General features: G+C 38.9%; 1 protein-coding gene across 1 annotated transcript in view; it reads left to right on the top strand.

Annotated features, from left to right (window-relative positions):
• Positions 1-7,318: 7,318 nt before the first annotated feature.
• The window catches only part of TMEM132D (transmembrane protein 132D), a 262,644-nt gene continuing 247,412 nt past the window's right edge, over positions 7,319-22,550 (top strand). The window contains exon 1 of the mRNA XM_074159444.1: positions 7,319-7,433. Coding sequence (XP_074015545.1) covers positions 7,319-7,433 — 115 coding nt within the window. The remainder of the gene's footprint in view (positions 7,434-22,550) is intronic.

Genomic DNA, 22,550 nt, shown 5'->3' with positions numbered 1-22,550 from the left:
CAGAGTAATAAAACACTAGGGGTCACTAGCACTCCACCATTAACAAGAATCTGGTGAAAAACATGGTTGATTTTTGTCGAAGCAACAAGCCTATTTTGCTATGAAGTTTAGTAATATCTGTACTGCCAACCAGGCAACTGTTTTGAGATCTAATGTATACATACGAGTAGCACCATATGTGCTTACACAGTTATGTTTGTGAAAGATCACAAACTACTCAGAACTGCTATTCTTTGCGTATTTGGGTTTCTAATTCCTTCCGAATTCTTGGACTGTATTGTATATCTTTGTGTATTTCATACTAACCTACAGTCAGCCTATAAATTACTATATCCATATTTTACTGGGGTTTGGGAAACTAGATACCTTTTAAATCTCACAGTAATCAGTATGTGGCACTAATAAATGCTGTACCTGAGAATTTTTGCAGGACTGAGCTCCTTGACTCTAAGAGATACTGGGCATAGAAAATGAACTGGTTATCAAAAAACGTTTCTAATCACTGAAGATCTGGCTCCTACTCACAGTACTGTATCACAAAAATACGATTAGTGTATTTAATGAGTCTTATACTAAAACTTGTCAGTCAATTAAGCATAAAGTTGCATTTTTTTCAATCCTGTTTAATAAAATTGCTGTATTTTCAGTATTTCTTCCATTAAAATTGAAGGTCTAAATGATGAATAAAACCCCCTCTGTAGATAATAAAAAATCATTATCTGTAGTAGCTTATTAATTAAATATGGAAAAAGTCTTGCTATTGAATTCAGCAGAGAAGACGGAAAACACTTTTTTTTTTTTTTCCCTTTTTATATTCACCACATGCCAGGGTTGTTCTGATTAGAAGTTTTTGGTTCAGTCTGTATGAAGAAAAGGGCATCTTTCTAAAGCGGGTTCTATTTCTGGTTCATATTGAAAACACCATAGGTTTTTCAGGGACAGTAGCTAAATCCTATGCCTTCTCAAAACAACACTAGCATACTTCTGACCTAGTAAAGGTCAGAAGTTCTTGGGTGCAGAGTGGGCAGTGAGGGTAACGGTTCTTGCACGTAAGGTACAGTTAGGCTGTCAAAGTCCTTTTCTTGTGAACCAAAATGTTATGTCCAAAGTTAACATGAATTCAAGAGGAGACCTATAAAAGGTAAAGTTGTAGAGGGTTTCTCAATACATGGAGACCACCTCTGGCTTGGGTACTGAAGGCTGAGAGAGCATTCAAGGGAATTATTATGTATTCTGGCCTTATTCTTACATTCTTCCCTATGCATCTGCTTTTGGGCGCTAGATAGTATGATAGTAAGATAGTAAGATAGTATGGCAGGCTACACAGACCTTTGATCTGTCTTATTTCTCTGATCATTTTAATTTGATATAAACAAATATATTAAAAAAAGGAAGCTGGCAGTGCCTGCAGGGAAATGTTTTCATCACCTTCATAGTAACTTTAAATGGGCTTTGCCCTCTTTCCTTGTAAGGCATAACGTCAGCTTATCTTTAGTTACATCTCAGTAATATTCTCTGTTCTGCTATTTCATGCTATCGGCTCCTAAAAATCATGTTCAGTTTCTTAGTTATACCACTGAGAATGTTATCGGATTTCAGACACTGTCACATGTTAACACTTACACATGTTCCAGCTGTTTAGATCACTTCACCTGTTGTAACTTGGCAAGTTCTAGTATTATCACGCAGCATTTCACTGCTATGGAGGCTTGAGTTCAACCCAACAAGGAAGAAAGAATTTTGTTTGTACCTGTGCATTTTCTTACTCTCCCTCTCTCTATTTCTTCTTATAGTGATTTTTTCCCTGATGTGCACATATACTGGTTAGTTTATTTATTGAGCTTTTATTCAAGCTGGCTTCTGCATCTTAAAAGATTTGGTCCTTATAAATCAGTGCACTTTACTGTACTGTGAGTACAGCAACTTGCAGCCAAAGCAGCTTTTAAAATCCTACCATGAGATGAAGCAGGGTAATATATTAGTTCATTAATTCAAATAAAAAAGCCCTCTTAGATAGACTTTTTGTCTATTAGAGTGCTGCTGATTTGGCTGATAACAGCCTAGCTGTGTTGCGATAAGGTTCTTTGTCATTTTTAGAACTCATTTGGAACTAAGCTATTTCTGAGTTTTCACTGGAAACAAGTAAAGGAGAGTGAAAACTCTGACTGACATCATCTACTTGTTCAGCTATTGTGAACCGACAGCAAACCCAGCAACATAAAGTAGCCTGATAGAAATACTATTCACCGCTAAGGTTAGCGTTTGATCATTAAAGAGATAGGCACTCCAAGGGGTATTGCCATTGACAGTAGAACTACAAGCTGTCAAATAGATTTTTATTTCTGCCTGGTGAAGATTTTTGAACTGAATCTGCTTTTCTCATACAAGGGAAGCATTATAAGCAAACCAAGTGATTTTATTTTTTGTTTTCCTGTGTGCTATGAGTGAACAGATAAGAATTAGTTTTAAACAAATTAACAAAGATTTAACACTTCATCCTGCTGTCACTGGAACAAAAATCTAAGTGCTGGTTAATGTCAAAAGAGAATAAGATCCAGAAACTAAAATGAAATTGAAGAGTGTGACTCAGTTTGGTCTTTGCAGCATCTCCCATTATCTTCTTCTGGTTTTGTGTTGCTGCCACATAAATAATATGAAAAAAGACTTCAGCTGCTGACTGTGACTCAGCTGGCCAAGATGTAGTGTACAAATGCAATAGAAAGAAGTGCCTTCCCCAAAGACTCTGCGTTACCCAAACAGAGAGAAAAGACCACAGATAGATGTGATGAAGAAGTGAGTGACAGAAACATAAAACAACAGTGAAACAACTTATGTTTTGCCTTATGAACAGCAGTCAAGGTACACCTGTGGCTTCATGACTGCTAAATGTTTTGAAGACAACACATTGAATTTTATAAAATTGCTGGGAGGTCAAACCGATCTTGTTGATTCCTTTTCATCTTAGGAATCTATGATTCTAATTGCTCCTTATTTTGGATGTTGTGCGGTAACAAACACAGATAATCCATTTCCATGCCCTCTGTGCAATCTCCAAGCAATGGGGGGTGGGAGGGGGGAATAGGAATAAAAATCCATCTTTCTAAAAATCAATGGTAAAGTAAGCACTGACTTCAGCAGTGCTAGGATTTTTCTCTCAGAGCTTAATGGAAAGTGAAAAATATTTTTGGAGAAAAATGTGTAACTGCTCAGTTTAAAAGACTCAATAATATGCCCTGCTATTCCAGGTCTGTGAGCACTGGATAAAATTGTTACAATGCAATTGGCTTTTGAAATGAATTGTTTGCTTTCAGATCACTGGGCCGATTCTGTATTTCCACATTTTATATATATATATGCATATATAATTATATATGAGTTATATATATTATATATATATATGGGTTTGAAGTACGGGGCAGAGGAATATTTTTGCTAGTCCACTTGGCTACAGTCTTTTCTCTAGTCTGCTGTTCTTTGCTGTGTCAATAGGGCCCCTCCCACACTTGCACTTCTAGCCTGTCAATGAGGGAACACTACTGTCTCAAAAAAACCCCCACAACCTCAAAAAAAAAAAAGTGAATTGATAAACTGATTAGAACAATTAGCAATTTTAATTACATAAAGCAGCTTATATGTATCAGTTGATGTACCACATTGAAGATGAAACAAGAAGTCTCAGGGTAACGATGGATTTTCTCATTAACTTATCGGATGCAGATTAATCAGTTTTCTACCTTTACAGTTAGCCATAGGATATGGGGATGCAGGTCTCTCCATTTTATCTTGTGTTTTCCTAAAGCCAGTTCTTCCTTCACAATTAGTTGTGTTAATTACCCAGAAAAGATTAGGCATACTTGCCAAAATAACATATTGCTAATAAAACAGGAAGATGTTTTCTCATTACTGAGTAGTATGAATTGATGTAATTTTCTATGAGCGGTGTTGAGGAAAGGTTTTCATCACAAAAGTGTTAGCTGGCCAGGCTAGAGTGTGGACAGTTGTCAGAGTTGGAGGGGAGCTCTAGAGATCATCTAGTCCAGTTGAAGTGTTGTCACCTACACTCATAGGAAGAAACTAGAATTGGGACACCCATGTTGCAGAATGAAATTTGGCAAGTGGTTATACCTTCAGCTGTCACTTCAGTAAAATACCCACTGAAGCAAAGGGAAGATTATCCTGTGCAGGGCATCCCCAGAAAATGAGTACGCTTACTCATTGCTGAAGGGACTGGAGGCAGCAGTACATTCCTGAGTTGGCTTTCAGAAGGCTTGAGACCCGAAGGTGGCTCATGGGGATAACAGGATAGTGGAAGAGGAGGATGTTGACAAAATATTGTGTGTCCATTACAACCTACTAAAAGTAAAATGTCTGCAGAGCGCTTTGGAGCGAAAAGGGTATTGATGCGTAAAATTTAATAATTAGTTAGTGACCTTTCAGAGTGACTTTTAAAAACATAAAGGAAAAAATAATAGTCTAGACTAATTTTTTTTTTTTTTTCTTTCACAAGACCAAATTTGGAAATTAATCTGTTCGGTGAGTACATCATTTTGGACCTGGATAAAGGATCCTAGATTCTGTATTTTCCATGGTTTTTGCTGGAAAATTAAATAAGTGCTTCTAAGTCTTCAACAGCATTGTTGCAAAATATGAAAAGAAGGGAAAGAACCTATCTTGCAAATATAGTATGACTGGCATTAAAACACCTTCTCACTCTGCAATTCTGTTACTGCTTTTGCCATTCTGTCTTTCTGTCTAGTTACCCCTGAATGACTGGAAGGCAGCAAAACTGTATGTACAAAACATCTCCAAGTGCTGTGCAAAATAACAAAAAGCAAAAGCCAAGTACTGGCGATGGAGTCAGAAACTGTAAAAGTAAAAAGAAGAGAATCTAGTTTTTCGGTATTCTTTTTTTTTTTTCCAATAAATTATTTTTTTATTTTCTTAAACAAAAATTGGTAACAAACCCCTTCACACCTGTATCTGGAGAGAAAGCTCTTCCTTTGCACTTTTCATACTTTTTGTAGACTATATCCGTCAGAATACTAACGCTATTATATTATACTGATGATATTATATGCTGGCATGTTTCACCCTGTTGCTGAATGAAGCTGGGCATTGACTTCCTCCTCTAGATGACAATTGTTTTATCTTGGATAGAGAGTATTATTTGATAATAATTCTCCTGTGTTTGGCAACACTGTAAGTTTTTGGCCACAATATGCTATATATCATGTTAATAACATTTTTTTATTTTCTTTCAGATAGGGATGTTCTGAGATGGTATGTTTATGTTTCAGACATAGTGCCGTTCTAGAGGGTATGCTTTATTTCAGGTCTGGGAATCTCTCTGAGATTGGCAATACTTCTAAAGACATTGTTCAAAGTTTATTTTGATAGACCTGTTTAAAAGCTTCGGCATTGTGGATGTTAATATCAAACAACTGTTTTTATTGCTCCTAAGCATGTTCTTTGTGAAGGAACAAAGTGGCTGTAAGTTCTTGTAGCTGCACTTTTTATTTTATTTTTTTTTTAAGTTTGGGCTGCAGTAAATTGTATTTTGCTGCATTCTGTCTGCCAAGCACAGTATCAAGCTTGTTATCAAGCTTGACTGAAGGTTTGGGTTAGCAGAATGGTTCTCGCATTGATATCCTCTGTAATGAAAACCTGAGTTTGGTCATTTTCCCCAGCACTTTTGAACGCTATTTAGACCAAATGTTGGCATTTTTCCTGCTGTTCTTGCAATTTGTATGATTTTACTACTCAGTCTTCACGTTATTTCCTTATTCCGGCTGCAGGACCCTTGGCTGGGCTCACAGCAGTTCCAGTGGCTTGGGAAGAACTGAATAGGGACCAGTTCGGGTGAGGGAAGGAGCCAAAACCTAACCACGTGCAGCGGTGTACACATGCCACCGCGGCGCGCTTTGTCTCTTTTGGCAGCCGGAGGGATGCGGTTTGTTTGTGTGCCGGGAGAAGCCGGGCTTATGCTCTGCCCCGGGGCCGACCCGAGGCACCGCCGGCCGCGGCTCTGCCCTGAGCACCGTGGCCGCTGGGCTGCTGGAGCCCTGCCGGTGCGACGCAGCGGGACTGTCTCTCCGGGGGCCGGCCCTGCGAGCAGGCTTCGGGGGAGGGCGCCTGAGACAGCCCGGCACGGAGCAGCCGCGTCCCCCAGGACCGGCGCTGCCAGGGATGTCCCCCTCTACCCGTACCCGCGGAGCCACCGCTCCCCCCCGGGGCCGCGAGTGAGCCACCACCGCGCACCAGCCCTGGGGAGCGGCGGCGCTACTCGCCTCCCCCGCGGCCGGGGAGGCCGGGGCTGGGCCGCTCCGCCCCGCTCCGCCCTGCTCCGCGCCCTGCTGCCCGGGGATTGGGGCTGCCGGGCTGCCTGGTGCGAGGCGGGGCTTGGGTCGTGTGCTTATTTATTTATTTGTTTCCCCCCTCTTTTTGTTATTTTTTCGCGACACCTCCCGGCTTAAATCTCTGTCTCTTTGTAAATAGGAACCGCGGCACGCGTAGGATGGGCCGGGGCCGGAGGAGGCGGGCGGGCGGGTGGGCCGGGGCCGGCTCCCCGCTTCGGTCTGAAGCCGAGCAGCGTCCGCTGGGGCGGCAGGTCCCCGCCGGCCGCGGCCGCTGCGCCCGCTGGCCCCGGGAGCAGTAAGCACATATGTGGCAATGACCTTCTGGAGGGAGCTGCGCTCGCCCCCTCCCTCTCTTGCAGAAAGTCAAACAAGTCAGTGAGGAAATTGAGAACTTAAAATAATAATAATAAAAAAAAAGAGCGCGCAACAGCAACACCCCTGCCTCCGTGTGTGGATGATTTCTGGGCTGATCAGCATCACCTAAAGGAAAACTTTGGTGACGCCCGGGGAGCGGACGTGCTTTTCCACCGGGACGCGTGGCTTTCTGAAGAGCAGCCCGGCGGCGGGCAGGAGCGGGCACACGGATCTCCGCCCGCGAAAGAGGAGGGTGCGCGGCGCCCGGCAACCCCTGCCCGGCGCGCCTGACCCCCGCCGGCGCGGGGGTGTTCTCGGGTAGGGGGCTGCTTGCCTGCCTCAAGCAACTGAGGCTCGGGACTGAGGTTTTAACCAGAACTATTTCCTATTTATTTGTTGAGAGGAGAGGGGTTTTTTTTTTTTGGTTGGTTTTTTTTTTTTTTTTCCACAGCATCATCTGTTTTGAAGAAAGGAAAGGGGAAAGGGGAGGGTTAAAGCTGAAGAAGTAAGTCCTCTTTCCGAAGGAAATGCTTTTTGCGCTCTCCGGATGACCTTTTCTGAAATGCATCCTCTCCAGTTGACCGATTTTTATTTTGACTACAAAGTGTATGAAACAGAGCCCTAACTTCTCCACAAACCCTAGGATGTGCACTTCTGGGATTAGCAATATGGGGCATCTGTTGTCACCTCTCCTCTTGAGCCTGGCAGCAGTTTTTTCCAAAGGTAAGGCTCAGTCTCTTCTGTCTGTTTCACTGCATCTTGTTTCTTGTTTATTTTGCATACACAGCCTCTGTCCTCTCTCTCTGTAATGCCTTGAGTGTTGATACCCACAATTCACGACTGAAAGACTTTGGGGGGGGGGGGGGTGTGATGTGCTAGTCAAAAACAAAGATATCATGACAGGAAATCCTGAGTGGCAGGAGTTTTTCTTGGTCGACTATGGAAGACAGCCTACTCATTTACTGAAACATTTGTTGCTGCCTATTGTACTTTTGATCATGTAGTAGATGCTGGTGATGAGCTTAGCTGGCAACTCAGTTTTGGACTGTGAAGGGTTTGTTATCTGGAAATTTGAAATCCTCAGAGATTTAAGCTATTGAGGTTAGTTGCCCCCGTGTTACCTTCTAACTAATTTTTCAAATTAAAAATCCTGGATCTCAGACTGGCTGGCAATGTTTTACTGGATGACAGAAATATGTGTTTACTGAAACGTTTAAAAGCTTTGATGAGAGCCTGAACCAGGTGTCTGATATTCTGCATGCTGAATGGTGTTTGAATGCCCTGATAGCATCGAGTCACCTGAAGTCGTGCTATCTTCCTGTTGCCCTTGAGTGTGTTCACAGTAAGAATCAGAAAACCAGCATATAGACAATACAATACACACGCTTTTGAGTGCATTTAAATCCTTCTTTGAACTTACAGTTTACATTGGTGGCCTCAGCCAAAAGGTGAATGCATTTTTGCAATACTTAATTTGGAGATTCTGAGCATTCCTGTGGAAGATAAATTAGGAGAAATACACAGCTCTACTGAGAAGACATTGTGCATCAACAGCTATATTTTGGCAGGAAAACAAAATTAAAGTTCACGCGTGGTTAGTCTTCAGAGAGGTACAATAGCATATGCATTCCATCTATGATTTTACCAATGTACCAATAAAGAGTTCCACGTGTAAACATCACTGTTGGAAAAAAAAAGGTATTAGTTATTCTTATCAACTCTTTACACTTCCAGTTATCAGCACTTTCCTTTTTTCTTAAGTGATTTATTTTTACTAATTACTTTGTATCCAGAACTGAACTTACTGGCATAAAGCAAAATACACAGCTATGTATTTCTGTGGTGGTTCTCTCTATCAAATTCACTTCTCCTCCCTTTTCCTTAGAATAGGTTAAGAAAGAAAGGAACAAAATTATAAGTCTCCTCAAATGTTACCTAAATGCAGTGCCTACATAAGTGCAGTTTTAAAGTTGCAATTGGAAATGCATTAGCAGCAGGGATGGGAAGTCAGAGTCTTTTCAAAAGATTTCTTCATTCACATTGCACACCAGTAGCTTTTGATTTCCCAGCTAGGTTGTAAATTATGTATTTTATTATAAGCAATATCAGTACTTTGGATAGGCTAACAGTGCAGTAAGAATATTAACTCATTCATCTCCTATTTTTTGGTGTGTTTCAGTTTGCAGCCTTAACATTGCATTAACATGGTGTTTGACTAAGATTGCAGCTTATTCCGAGACTGGAGTATAAGTGGCATTTCAGTCCTAGAGTACAGTGTTTGTTTTGTTGCCAGCTCAGCAATTATAACATTCATATAGGACTTTATTCTTAAGTGTTGCTCACATTTTCTTTGAAAGACAAACATAGGCAGAAAAATTGGACTTGCAAAGGAGGTCTCAGGTGGGAAAAAATGCTATAGAAGCTGACGAGTGAGATTTTTCTATGTATTGTGATTGTGAAGTCTCATTAAATCTGGTATGTCTTGAAACCAGATACGCAAGTTCCCATTAGAATTACTAGTATTGTCTATGCTATTTATTTTGCACTTTAGATATCCAATATACCACTGTGTGATTGCTGGGACTCTGCAGTTTAGTAATACAGATATCTATCTTTAATGTACCTGTCTATTTCCATACTTGGTAAGAGACTCCGTCTATACTTCTATGCCTTAGTACGCTTTGAAAAGACCAGTGTTCCAGAGACTTACAGTATAAACTTGACGGTGTAAAAGGTTGATTTCCTCCAACCCCATAAGAAGATGAAAACCAAAAAATAATCAGACTTGATTACTAACTACTACAGTACACGTTTCTTTGATGCCTTTCTGTTGCTAATAGAAAAACTCTCTCATTTATGACATGATGACAAAGTTTTCCTAAAGAGATAAAAAATCTTTTAACATGCTACAGCAATCAGCTGTCTATTGTGTATAGGTCTGTTGCTGATTACTCAAAACCATGGCAACGCACCTTTTTACTGCACAGTTTCCAAATCTTTCAGGTAATAATGTTGAAGACTTCAGAATACTACTGCGGTTTTGCTTTGCTTTTATCTTGTAAATGCAGAAAATAGCTCCAGCCTGAGAAATGAAATGTTGTTTTCAATAATGAGTTTTGTGTTCTTATCAGAACAATGTGTGACTGATGATATAATCCATGTATTTTAATATATTGTTAGTCTAACTATATATATGTATGTGTGCATATGTACACATGTGTACATAGACAAAGGGCAGATATTTTAAGGCTCTGTAACTGTAGTTATGGTGTAGTTGCTTTTCACAGCTTTGTCTTTGACTAGGAGTTTTCTTGAGTCAATTCTAGGGAGCCAATGCTTACCTTTACTCAGTTGGACATTTTTCTATTTGGTATCAGCTATGAAAAAAATTCTTCAGAAATCTTTAATTGAAAATAACCAAGTCCAGTCAATGTTAATAAAAACATAGACTAATACAACAGGCACAATAATGTGGACATTGTGTTGTCTTGTTTAAGGGGAAAACCTCTTTTTAGCTTCATGGGAGTAGAATAAAAACTTAAATATTTTCCTTTAACACCAGGTTCCATGCTTGGCTTAAGTCTATAACAAACTGAACATCCCCTGTAAGATGCTAAACAATTTTAGTATGTATATTGTAAGATTAAGATTATGAATGTTTGTTGTCAGAGAAAAAACCTGATTTAATAAATTTCAAATTTCAGGTCTAAGTTGACAATAACAAAACATGTGAATATTTTAGTGACTCTTTCTGCTTACATTCTGCTGAGCATTCTGTGTTCTTCTGTCATCCTGGGATGAAATCTTCCTGCAAGTTGCTTTCTAATGAGATCTCAGGCCACATAGCTGCTGTTTTGATTTTCTTTTTCGCTCAGTTTTTATAAATGTGGAGGCTTGGCAACTGTATTAGGTAGGATTACCTTGTATACCCTTATGAGTGTTCCCCATAGGCTAGAGATGTGGATAGCACATTTGCAGTGATGCCAATCTTCTATTATAGGAAAACGTGTGTGTGTGTAAATCTCCCAGAATACAAACCCCTAAACGTTTAGTTTTGGTTATATTACAGGAGAGGAGTATCTAGATCTAAATTGCCTTTCTTTCCTTTGGAATTATCCATACTCCTGTATTCTTTGAACCCTCTTGATTTCCATTGACTCTTATATTGTAGGGTGGGGTTTTTTTTTGTCTCATTATGGACACTATATTTGGCTTTCTCTATGCAATTTTACTGATTCCATGATGATACTTAGTATCAGAATATGTAATTCTGTCCACAATAATTGCTGAAATACTTCACTTATGATTTCAGTGGGTTATATCTTTGTGAACTGTAGTTGTACAGTTGTACAACTTTAATCTCAGTTGTGCATCCATTGGCTTCAGTGGGGGTAGCGGTGTACAAAGAACTACACAGCTGAGCTTGTTAGTTACAGTCCATCTTCCAGAAGGCAGTGGGCCATTTCTGAAGATCTTTATGTGCAGATCTCCCACTGACACTGAAGTGCACCGTGGACTTAATATAGGTAGAAACATGGAAAATGAAAAGCTGAGGAGTGCAACAACCTGTGTTTCAGCACTTCTTACTTTGGAGTTTATTACTCTAGAATGTTGGTAGTTGTCGTGGTTTTGGCTGAATTTACCAAAACCAGACCGGCAGATGGCCCTTCCCCCCCCTTCCCCTCCCTAAAAGAGGAGAGAGGAGGAGAAAGAGATAAGGAGATTCAGAAGTTTAGAATGAACTAAACTACTTTAATGAAAAATTAATATTAAAATAAAAATAAAGAAGAAAAATAATGAAATAGATACAATATATACAAAACCATATCAAGTTCCCAGGATGACAGTCACATCACCGGCAGGCACTGGGGAAGTCCCAGACTGGACTCAGTGACGAATGGGAACTGGATTCCAGCTCTGGAGTCAGGAACACACGGATCGGGATCAAAGGCAGATGAACAGACAGAGTCCTCTCTGGACATTGGCCATCGCAGGAAGGGGCTGACCCTTTGATCCCTCAGCCTTTATACTGAGCATGGGGCAGATGGGATGGAATACCCCAGTTGGTCAGGTTTGGGTCACCTCTCCTGTCCACTCCTCCCCACCGATGTGACCCCTCTACATTTTTTCCGTTTCCGACCCTCTAAGGGGGCAAATAACGAAATTGGCTGCCCTTGGTTGTTATAGCAATAAGTATAAGCAAGGGCCTCCCTGCATACCATTCCTTGGCATGGAGCACAAACATTGGGCTTATCATTCTGAGAACGAGCAGTTTTCTCCACAATATGCCGTTAATTTCAGAGAGTTAGAGGAGGCCTAGCTAGGATGTAAAGTTACAGAACAGAACATTGGTTCGGTTTTACTTCAAACCGGGACAGTAGTATATTAGTAATGCGAATTAGTGCTATTTTTGGGACCAAAACTGAAGATTGTTGTATTTGATTTAAGATGTATATTCTTTTTCCCCTTCCTTCTTGGTGGTGACTAGACAGGAGTTCAGGGTTGAATTTCAGTTCATGTTGACAGATTTTGATTGTGGTGATGGGGGACACATTCTTTTTCTCAGAGTAACAGTGCTGACGTTATTTTTGGACAGACTCATCATAGGCATCTGTTGCTCTAGCTGTGCAATTGATATGTATAGAAACTCTACTGCATGCTGTTTTCGGATGACCACTACTTAGATGAGCATAAAGTACAGGTCTGGTCAGTAAGAGCTTTTCTTGTAAGCTTTGCCTATGTGCAGAAACCCCAAAAGTTTTCTTAAAACTCCAAAAGTTAAAGGAAACCTTTCTAGCTTAAGGTTCAAGCCGGTCACACAAACCCAAAGTTTTTGTACTTTGTCCCAGCTGCATTGAACTTCCAGTCATTTGAGACATTATACAAGGGAAGGGGAAACTAAATTGCACTTTTTTTTTGTTCTTACTGTGTTTCTTGCCACAGTATACCTCTGAGAGAAGCCCCATTCTGATTACTTTCCTTTCACTAAAAATAATAAATTCAGACTAAACTAAAAACTTCTACAGCTAGACCCATGTTTTATTTGTCAGCTGCAATACTGGCTTAATGTGATTTCGTTTCTAATATTTCCCTGTAATGTTCTCATTTTTTACTTCTGTCTTTTCTTTTATTAGTTCCATAGGACTGGCGGGCTCTGTGACACCAACCAATGTTTTAGATATTAATAAAAGCAGCTTTATTCAATAAAGATCAGTTTTATTTAATAAAAGAGAGAATCAAAATATAATCTGATTTTTCGTGCTGGATTCACATTAAATCAACCTCCTGAGGTTGTTGTGGATGCCAAGTCTAGTGGCAGTCTATCACGGGTCCTAGGATACATAAACATGACTCCAGACAGATTGATTGCAGAGAAGCTGAAGAGGCAGCAGAGATTCATCGCGGGTTTGGTTTAGAAAGTGTTACATTAAATTACTTGATTTTCACCAGTCTTTGTAATATTGCCTGCTGCATTATTAATGACAGTTCAAAATGAAGTGGATTTTAAATAGTTCAGAGACATTTAGATACCACTAATTATTATGACCAGATTTAAAGTACATATTTGAGGATGTTAGGCTACTTCACCCTCCTCCATGGGGGGAAAATTAACTGTAGAATGAAGATTGGCTTCTTCATGTCCTTGATTTCTTATTTCATTGAATAGACTTAATTCCAGTGTAAGGTGTTAGTCTGGTGGCCCCACAGAGCTAATGGATTAAAAGTCTTCATCCTCCAAAGAGGTACAGCCTACATAGTATCTATGCAAGCTTCCACTTTCTACTTTAGTAGTTTAAACTTGATCTAGAGGATGATATTACTTCCAGCTCTGTGATATAAGATATTATATCCATCTATTGATCCATAGTGGGTGTGATCCAGAGCACATTAAAGTCAGTATATGGGGTTTCATTGCCTTTAGTAGGCTTTAATTCAGAGTGTAGGCAAGAGTTTTCTGGAGTGGTATTTTTCTGCCTGTGGCCCACATACCAGTGGTGATTCATAGAACATCTGAGCAGTGTTGTGAAACCAGTGCCAGAAACCTTATGCAGGCAAGCTAGAAAAAAATAAGAAGAGGAAATAGAAGTAACAAGGATGCTTTCAGAGTGCATCCCAATTTGTGTTTGGTTGTAAACAAAGACCTTTGTGACAATACTGTGTAAGATGGTCTGGATTTCTTTCAAAAAGTTAAGCGGCTCTTGTCCTTAAAAGGGTTGAGAAAAACCACTGTAGTGAGACTGACTGTAGTAATTTAAAGTATTTCTCTGAACTGCTTGGTATTGCCTCGGTACTTCAGGCACAATCGCTGATGGTGTGAGTGTTTCTAAACCAATGCAGCATAAGTTAACTTAAATCAACATTGAGTTAAGTGAAGAAGCGTAGGAGTAGTCTGCCAGTCACTCAACAGCATCTGCACTGTAGGGTCAATTAACTTCTTAAAAGGCTTCTGCTGTACTCATAGAGGATGTTTGTTTGTTCTTACACCCTCAGTCTTGGTTGTTTTTTTTTTTTGTTTATTTAGGCTTCCAGAAAGGTTTCTGGATGGAGTTTTCTGTGCTGCAGGTGATTTTCTCCCTGAAAGTTGCTCAGCAAAATGAACACATTTTTATTTCTTGTACAAACCATGTAGAAATGATTGGTAGTGGATGCATCGTGTCACATTTCCCCAGATTTACAAAATAGAAGGCCTCTTCCCTCCTCCTATAGTCACTTCACCTTCTCACAGGCCCATGTAGCTCTGTTTTTAAAGTTTGAATTTATCTGGTTTATTTAGTTATTTGTGTTTGTAAATAAAGACTTTTGTCACGATGCTGTGTAAGATGGTTTGGATAAGGTGTTCCAGAAACTTGCTATGGTAATAATTAGTAACAATTTTCCAGTGTTAATTTATTCAATACCATTTTATACTAATTTGCTTTTCTGCTAATGGTGTCTTTTAATCTTAATAGCTCTTCTCCTCCTTGGTGGAATGCATTGAGCTTCATTAGTTTGCAGTTTTGCAATTGGAGCAAGCAAAATAAAAACACATGTAAAAATGACCATGTAGACTGTAATTCATGAGAAGGAGGAAGGATATTGAATAACAAAGATCCTATAAAAAGAGCAAAATAAATCAGTTAGCTAGTTATGCAGGAAAAAGTAGCAGGGTTAATAGTAATGAGCATGGCAAGCAGAAGTGTGGAAAGATATCAACCCACTTTTCATTCTTGGTGTATGCAACTTTACAAGACAGAATAAGAAGCAACAGAAGTGTCCTCTCTAGCTGAACCAGGATGCTCTACAGCATGTCTTTTGATCTCTTTGCTTTCAAGGTAGGCAGACTGTTGAGCCCGCAGTCTGAAGACCTCTTGCTGAGGAGCAAGGCAGATGACCAGATATTCACACAGATAAGGCTGCATGTCTTTCAACCTAAAAAAAAAATCCTCAGAGTCAGAGAGTTTAGTCTCATCTAATGCTAAATGATTTCAGAACCTTGAATTTAAACAAGTCAACATCACTTACTTGCATTTTATTTATATTTTTTAAAGTGTATGTTTTATGTCTTCAGAATACATTTTGTAAATTCATTGTACAAGAGGAGGAATCCAAAGTTAGCAGGGATAACTAGCCAATAGTGTCTCTGAATATTAATCCAATCCATAATATAAGAAAGGAAGCAATACCACTTAGTCTTCAATACACTTACTTATCAAAGATCCTGGATTAATACGTAATTGTATCTTCCATTTTCCACTGAGCCATGGTGACTCATTCCATTTGTCTTCAAGAAAAGAAAATAGTGATGATTTGCACATGTCTACGGTTGAAATATCTGTATTTATCCTTCAGAGTTTTGCATCTCATTCTTAATGTAATTGGTCTTGCTTGGTTAATTTTAATTTGGTAGTACACATGGTGTAGTCAGTTTTCTTGTCTGTGGATGGCAAATTCCTACGTTTAAGATCCTACATTGATTCTAGTGTATTGTCAGGTTTTCCTGGTATGAAGGAGATCTTGATATTGGTTCAGTGGATTGTGTTTTGAACTACTGTTGAAGGAACTGTTCAGCTCTGACAAAACTTCCCAGTGTAAAAAATGTGTAAAAACACCATGTTATCAGCAGTTACCCTCCTGTTATCTTTAGCACATTTTCAGAAATAAAAATAGGATCTAGTTTGTTCAGGTTCACAACCTGTACTTCTTGAGCTGAAGCATGATATCATTATGTGGCCAACAATATGGGACTTGGGGCAGAATTGAGCAATCCTGATTCTGCCCAGCAGAGGAAAGAGGTGCATACACACTCTGTAAATTTATTACCACACTTTTGTTACTCTGTAAGCAGCACATGATGAATACTTTTAGAGTTTTGACTAATCTGTCCCACTTAACACTAATTTTCACTGTGTCTATTCTGTTTGGGATCTATTAAACTCAGATCATAGGATCTGTTTAACTCAGAGTTAGGTGTTTTGTTACATGTTAAGTTTGCCTACAGAATTAGGCTCATATGAAAACACTAGAAAAACTTGGCGTACTTCTGTAGAAGAGAATGGAAAAGGAATATATGCAAAAGGAGTGTCTCATAATCTATTGGTGTGCTAGTGCACATCCGATACATGACTAATTGAAATTTGTCATCTTCTAGACTGTAGTGGCAAGGCCACTATTTCCAGATGTCTCTAAAGAGTTTCTTTGTTCCCATTCTTAGAAATCCTGCTGAAATACCAACTGCTCAACAATCCTGTAAATCAGGATGTGAAAAGATGGCGATCCAAAACTTAGTGGATGCTTTTCAAATCTTATTTTAGTCTTTCTGAGTTGTGATATCCCTCTTAATGAGAAAGAGTAGTTAAACCTTCAGTGGATAATAATAAAAGCAATGTATTGCTTTTTAAAGCTTAATGTGATGCTCTCCGTAGACCTTCCCTTGTATACTCAGGGTTTATCAGTTAAGGTTCTCTTATTCCATATCCTTTTCCATATTGTTGGGCAAACAGTTGTAAGGCTATCATGACTTCAGCTGTGCACAGCTCTCTCCTTTGTGGTTGACTGTGTCCCCTGCAGCAGTTGTCTGATAAGAGATGATTTCTTGCATACTGAACACTTGTGCACAGTAGGATTCTGTTATATACTTCTGACTCTTTGACACCATCTGCCCAGTAAAGTGGTTTTAATGGGTTTCCACTGAGCCAGCCTGTACTACAGCCCTGACAGCATGCTCTGTATTTTTAAAAAATAAACAAAATCTCTTCAGAAAAGCCATCCGTGAACACTGGCTTCTCCAACAAAATTGAGGATTACATACTGTTTGATATTTTGCGGAGGCAGAAATATCTCTATTTGATAGACTTTAAAATAGGAAAATGACTGATAGCTTGGAATGGTCCTCTAATAGTACTAGTTTATTCTTTTAAATGACCTTATAAAGCATTATTTCCTGTACCATTTTTTAGTCAGGTATTATTATCCTTTTACAGAAACACAATCATTTTGCCTTGTTGGCATTCTTTTCTTTCTGAAAGCTGGAGAATGTAGTGGTTCGTGATGGTGATTTAGGACTCAGGGTACCTATTGGCTTTCTGTAACCTTTGGAAAATCATTTCAGTTCTTTGCTTTCCCTTTCCCTTTTAAACTGTCTTGTCTACTCAGAATGCAAGTTGTTCAGAGTAGGACCTCTTTTACTTGCTGTTTAGATAGCATCTGCCCCTCTTCTCAGATGAGAATTTGCATTTTACCACTTGAAAATAATTAATTTCCAGTGGCTGAGTTAGAAATCGGAATGTGACATTCTGGTTGTCCTGATCACTGGACAATGTGAATAACTCAGAGGCCTGTAAGAAGAGAAGAGTAAGGTAAGGGAAAAAAATAAAGATATAATGGAAGTATCTATGTGATTAAAGAATTCTAAATGTTTAAGTAGATCCCATCCCATGATGTTACAATTAATAAGGTATCTAAACTTTTTCAAACATCAACGTGATAAAGGGAATTGTAAAAAGCTTCTTATAAAAAGATGTCATAAGGATGTTTTTATATTTCTTTCTGTTACAATCCATGTTACTAAACTATTAAAGAGAAGATTTTGAATATCTGTATTAGTAATGCAACAAACCACTTACAATGAAAAAATGGATTTTTTGGCAGGTGGTACAGATCTTAGAAATACTTTTTTCCTTCTCTGCCTCTTCAAGTCTTCGGGGTTTATTTTAAGCTCCTTCATGTTAGTAAGTTGCAAACATAGTGGGTAGTGGTGGTGATGAGATGGACTGGTGAAAGAAACTGTTGGCTAGTCTCTTCTGTTCTTGATGGGACATGAAAATTGAAACAGTCAAAATGAATGGATTCTTTTGAACTTCCAAGCTGACTTGATAAGAACACACAGAGAATCAGACACAATTCTATTTTCTAGTCTTTAAGTTCTTGTTTCTAAATTACATGGAGTTTAAACTCCAGCGGAGATGAAGATTTCCATCTGAAGCATGTGTTTCTTTTGTCTTCTCTATGCCCTATACAATATTAGTCCTGATTTGTAGATCTGTGTAGGGAACCAACACAAGATATTTGAACCTTTATTTCTAGCTGCCTATTTACTCAAGAATGAATGTTGCTGAGGTCCCCAAGAAAAACAATCTTCCATGCTACTGTGGCATTTCAAGCAAAGAGATCATTAAGCTAAGATAGCTTTTCAGTATGTTCTGTGATGTGCAATGCCTTCATAAAAGAACCATTCACAACAGTCATTAGCTTTGGAACCATTTGGGCAATAAAGACATTCAGCATTTTTCACCTGTGGAATATGCATACAGTGGCATTATTTGTGAGAAAATTGGCAAGATCCCTTCTTTGCAGCTGAAAAGAACAGACGGTTCCATCGTCATTTAATGGGTGGTCAACAACAGAGCTGTGTATATGAAGTTTTCAAATATGTGAATCTTTGCTGTTTGCAGGTTTTCTTACATTTTCTGGCTAGTTTGGTTGAAAGCTTCAGGACCAGCTAAGCAACGCTGCGTCCAAGTGCAAGTTCCCTTTATGTTCTTATGTTTGCATCCTTTTAGATTTCTTTGGAGTTGCTGTTTTTTGAAATCAACCAGCTTCTTGAGGTCCAGCCTTCAGACTGAATTTAATGGATCCAATTTCAGCTTAGAAAAAATATAAAGCAAATATCACTATGAATTCCCTGGAGAATTAAAGTGGTATTTCCCAAATGCTATCCAGCAGGTTGATATTTTGAATGGCATCTCAGTTCTCCTTTCTCTTTGCTTTTGTTAATGCTTCATTTGTGTCATGGATGAAATGCTAACCAAGGTAAATACTTGAGTTCTGTGATCCTTACGTAGTTGTTTGCTGCTGCTGTTACCTTCCCCCCCACTCCCCTCTTTGTCCTATCGTAACTTTAGATATTGCTGTAAATGTTCCCTGCTGTTTCTGCTGCAGTAGTTTAAAATACATGTATCAGCATCAGCTGTGTCTTTTCTTGCCTTTTTATTTAGGCTCTTTATCTGAGTAGCAATAGATCAGAGTAATGGTACAATAATAGCTGTTGAAGCATTTATTTGTTTGTTTTCTTTCTATTTCTATGCAGTCATATGCTCCTTTCATCTATTCCTATCAGAATTATGCATGCAGTTTGGATCAGACCCTGAAAAAAGAGAAATGCTTGTAAGTGGTGAATACTATATATAGCAGACCTTTGTTACGGTATTTATAGTCTTGATGTTTAGAATGTCTTTGTATGCATTATAGTTTCTCATCAAATAATCAAATTGCATCAATAATAGTAAAAAAGATGGTTTGTGAAGAGATTCTTTTCAGCAGCTTCAGAAAAGAACGTTGAATTTGGCAGCATATTTGCAGTGCTAACAAATCTGGGCTTTGGCAGTCTAAATCGGGAACAGTGAATTCAAAACTGAAGATCCGTCACAGAGATGTCCTTATAGTAACTGCCTTTAGGTGCAGGGGGAAGCATTCACAGACTTCAGATGATTTTAGCTATTGCAGTAGGTCATAGAATAAACTCTCAGGTAATTAGCTCTGTCAAACCTTCAGTCTTTATGGCCTACAACTTCTATCTGGAAGGTTGTTGGGTGATTGCGAAGAACAAGGGATGAAGAAAAATGCCCCCTAAAGTGCAAAGAGAGCATTGCAAGATGTTATTTGGTGTAATAGGACTTTTCTAGTGTTTAAGTTCATACTGTGGAGCGCTAAAGCCCATAGTTTTTTCCTAATAAGTACATTCTCATTTGTGTTTTCAACCTGAGAATAATAGGCATCCTAGTCTTCATATCTGTGGTGATACTTCACTATTCCCTCAGCCTCTTGGGTATGCTCTTTGACTTGTTGTGGTTGTTTGCTGCCAGTTTGACCAATTTGTCAGAGAAACTATACATTTTCACACTTGTTTTATCTTCTGACTGACAAGCACTATCAAAATCTCATCTGGAGCCTATGGAATTATTGTAGCAGTTTCAGTTATGTTTTATGCTTCTATGACACCTGTCTTAGAAATAGCTGATCTATTGTATTTGTCTGGTCTAAATCTGACTGGTCCTTTGCAAATGCTGCTTTCCGGTACCTCTTCATTTTCTTCTCCAATGACTGAATAAATATTTCTCTCAGACACTCAGTAAGTGAATTCCTCCATAGTTTTGCAGTTTCTCTTGCCTCCTTAATTATAGGTCAGTGCCATTACTGTTTTCTTTCCAGTTGCAAGCCCAAGTCTTGTTTTTAGCACCGAGATGAACAGAAGGAATCATGGAGGAAAACAGACTATATAATCTTAGATTTTGTGATGTCATTGAACTTGTAGTACTGACCTGTAGAAGTTATCAGAAGATAATTGGAAACCTATGCTAAGAGCCCAGAAAAATTAAGATTGAGGGCAGGCAAAAAGAAATTTATGAAAGTTGGAAGACAAGAAAAAAAATTAAAGATCAAACTCTGTATTCTGTTCTGGGCTACTACTCTGCACAGTAAGAACTGATAGTGAAGAATGGGATTGTGAAGACTGCATAATAAAGAAAACCAGAGTATCTGCTTCCTGTGCTCTGTGGCCTGCTTCAGGCAGATGGTATGTGCACAGACAATGCCCATCACCAGAAGAGTCCCAGGAGGTCTAATGTGCTGAGATTCCCTCACATATGTCTATGCCATGGCCCAGGGGCAAGTTACACATATTTGACCTTATCCTAGAAAACTGGTCTCCTATCAATGTGAGGGCAAAATTGTCCTCACGTTAGTTAAAGCAGATTGAACTAAGAGGACACAATCCGTTCTACACAAAATGGCTGTGGTCAGAGCTGGTTTTCTGAGGTGGTTCCCAAAATCACTGTAAGTACTTCTTGCAGATAAATTCTGGCTAAAGAACTTAGCTGATACAGAGGATCTACCATGCAGTCTAATACTGAAAAACTGGAAAAGAAGCTTCGCTCTGTTCAGCAAAACAAGTGAAACGCTTTGGGATTTTTAAATCAGTGGAACGTCCGTGGTGGGGAATTACTGAAATTTTAACTTTAGTTTCAGACTAAACCAAATAATTTTTCATTAAATAAATAAATATTAATTTTGCCTATGATCAATTCAAATCACAGCCAACTAAGATTTTTGCTTGTGTTCATAATCTCATGTGAAATGTTTTGTACTTTATTTCACACACCTGAAAGAAACACTAAAATAACTGATACTCAGTTACTTCTTTATATTCAGTGGTTGAAAATAACTCACTTTCTTTTTTGTAGTAAAATATTTTTCTCATTCATGCAAGCTTCTTAATTCTCACCTCTTTTTCCAGTCATGAAGGGTTTTTCTCAGCATTCTTTCCTTTGCCTAACGGAAGCTCTCACACTTTCCAAATGCCCTCAGTGTCATTCCTTGACCTGCGCAAAAGGTGATATTGAAAAGTTTTTTTGTTTCCTTCTCAATTGAAGTAGACTGCACAGCTCTAGTAATAGAACTTGCCTTCTGCCCTGGACAAGTAGTCATCAAACATGCTGGTAACAGAAATGATGCATTATGTGGTACTATAGATACCATGCAACTTAAGAGAAAGAAATAATGAAATGACATACTATTTTATATTGCAGTGAAAACCATGCTAAGTGCTGTGAAAACACCACAAGGAACAGGAAGTCTTTTGGAGTCAAGGTCTAGCTTTACAGGAGAAATGTGCAGAATTTTTATAATTTGGCTGTAGAAAATGTTTGTGACAGACCTGTGTTTTACAGGTACTAGCACAGTAGTTGAACTGTGATGCTTTCCTGTATTTTGAGTGTTGAATTTTGTTCACTTAAATCTAGGCTGTAAGCTGTAAGCAGTCTGAAGAAAATCTGTAATCGTTCTTTACTAGGTTGAATCTGCTCTGAAAATGAGCATGGATGGTGGTATGGCTCCTCAGGAGGCCAAATCAGCCTCAGCTGGGGCTGCAGCAGTCTCTCTTTCTTGTGTGGCATTGGCATTTATGCAGTTGAGTAATGAACCATACAGAGACCTGACTGATCCATCTGAAAACTAATCTTTTTTTTTTTTTTCCTTATTTATAAAGGTTAGGGTTTTTTTTGTAGACACTGGGTCCAACAATAGTGCAGTTGCATATTGAGGTGGTTCAGCTCCCTGATCTGATGGAAAACGAACCTACCAAAAAAAAAAGCTTTCCAATAGGTACAGGACTGTGAATAATCTCACCCTGAGGCCACGTGCTCATCAGAACTGAGATGAAAAAAGGCTGAGTATGTGCCTTAGTAGCCTGCAATTATGCTTTGCTTTTTTTTTTTTAATGTCAGACTGTACCTCCAGTAATCTGTTCCCAGGCCTTTTAATTCTCATTCCCTTGTAGAAAAGTCATGATTATGGAAATCAGACGTT

The sequence above is a fragment of the Numenius arquata genome, chromosome 16, assembly GCF_964106895.1.
Source record: "Numenius arquata chromosome 16, bNumArq3.hap1.1, whole genome shotgun sequence".
NCBI classification, from domain to species: domain Eukaryota; kingdom Metazoa; phylum Chordata; class Aves; order Charadriiformes; family Scolopacidae; genus Numenius; species Numenius arquata.
The sequence above is the reverse complement of the archived record's forward strand: the minus strand, read 5'-3'. Positions and strand labels throughout refer to the sequence as shown.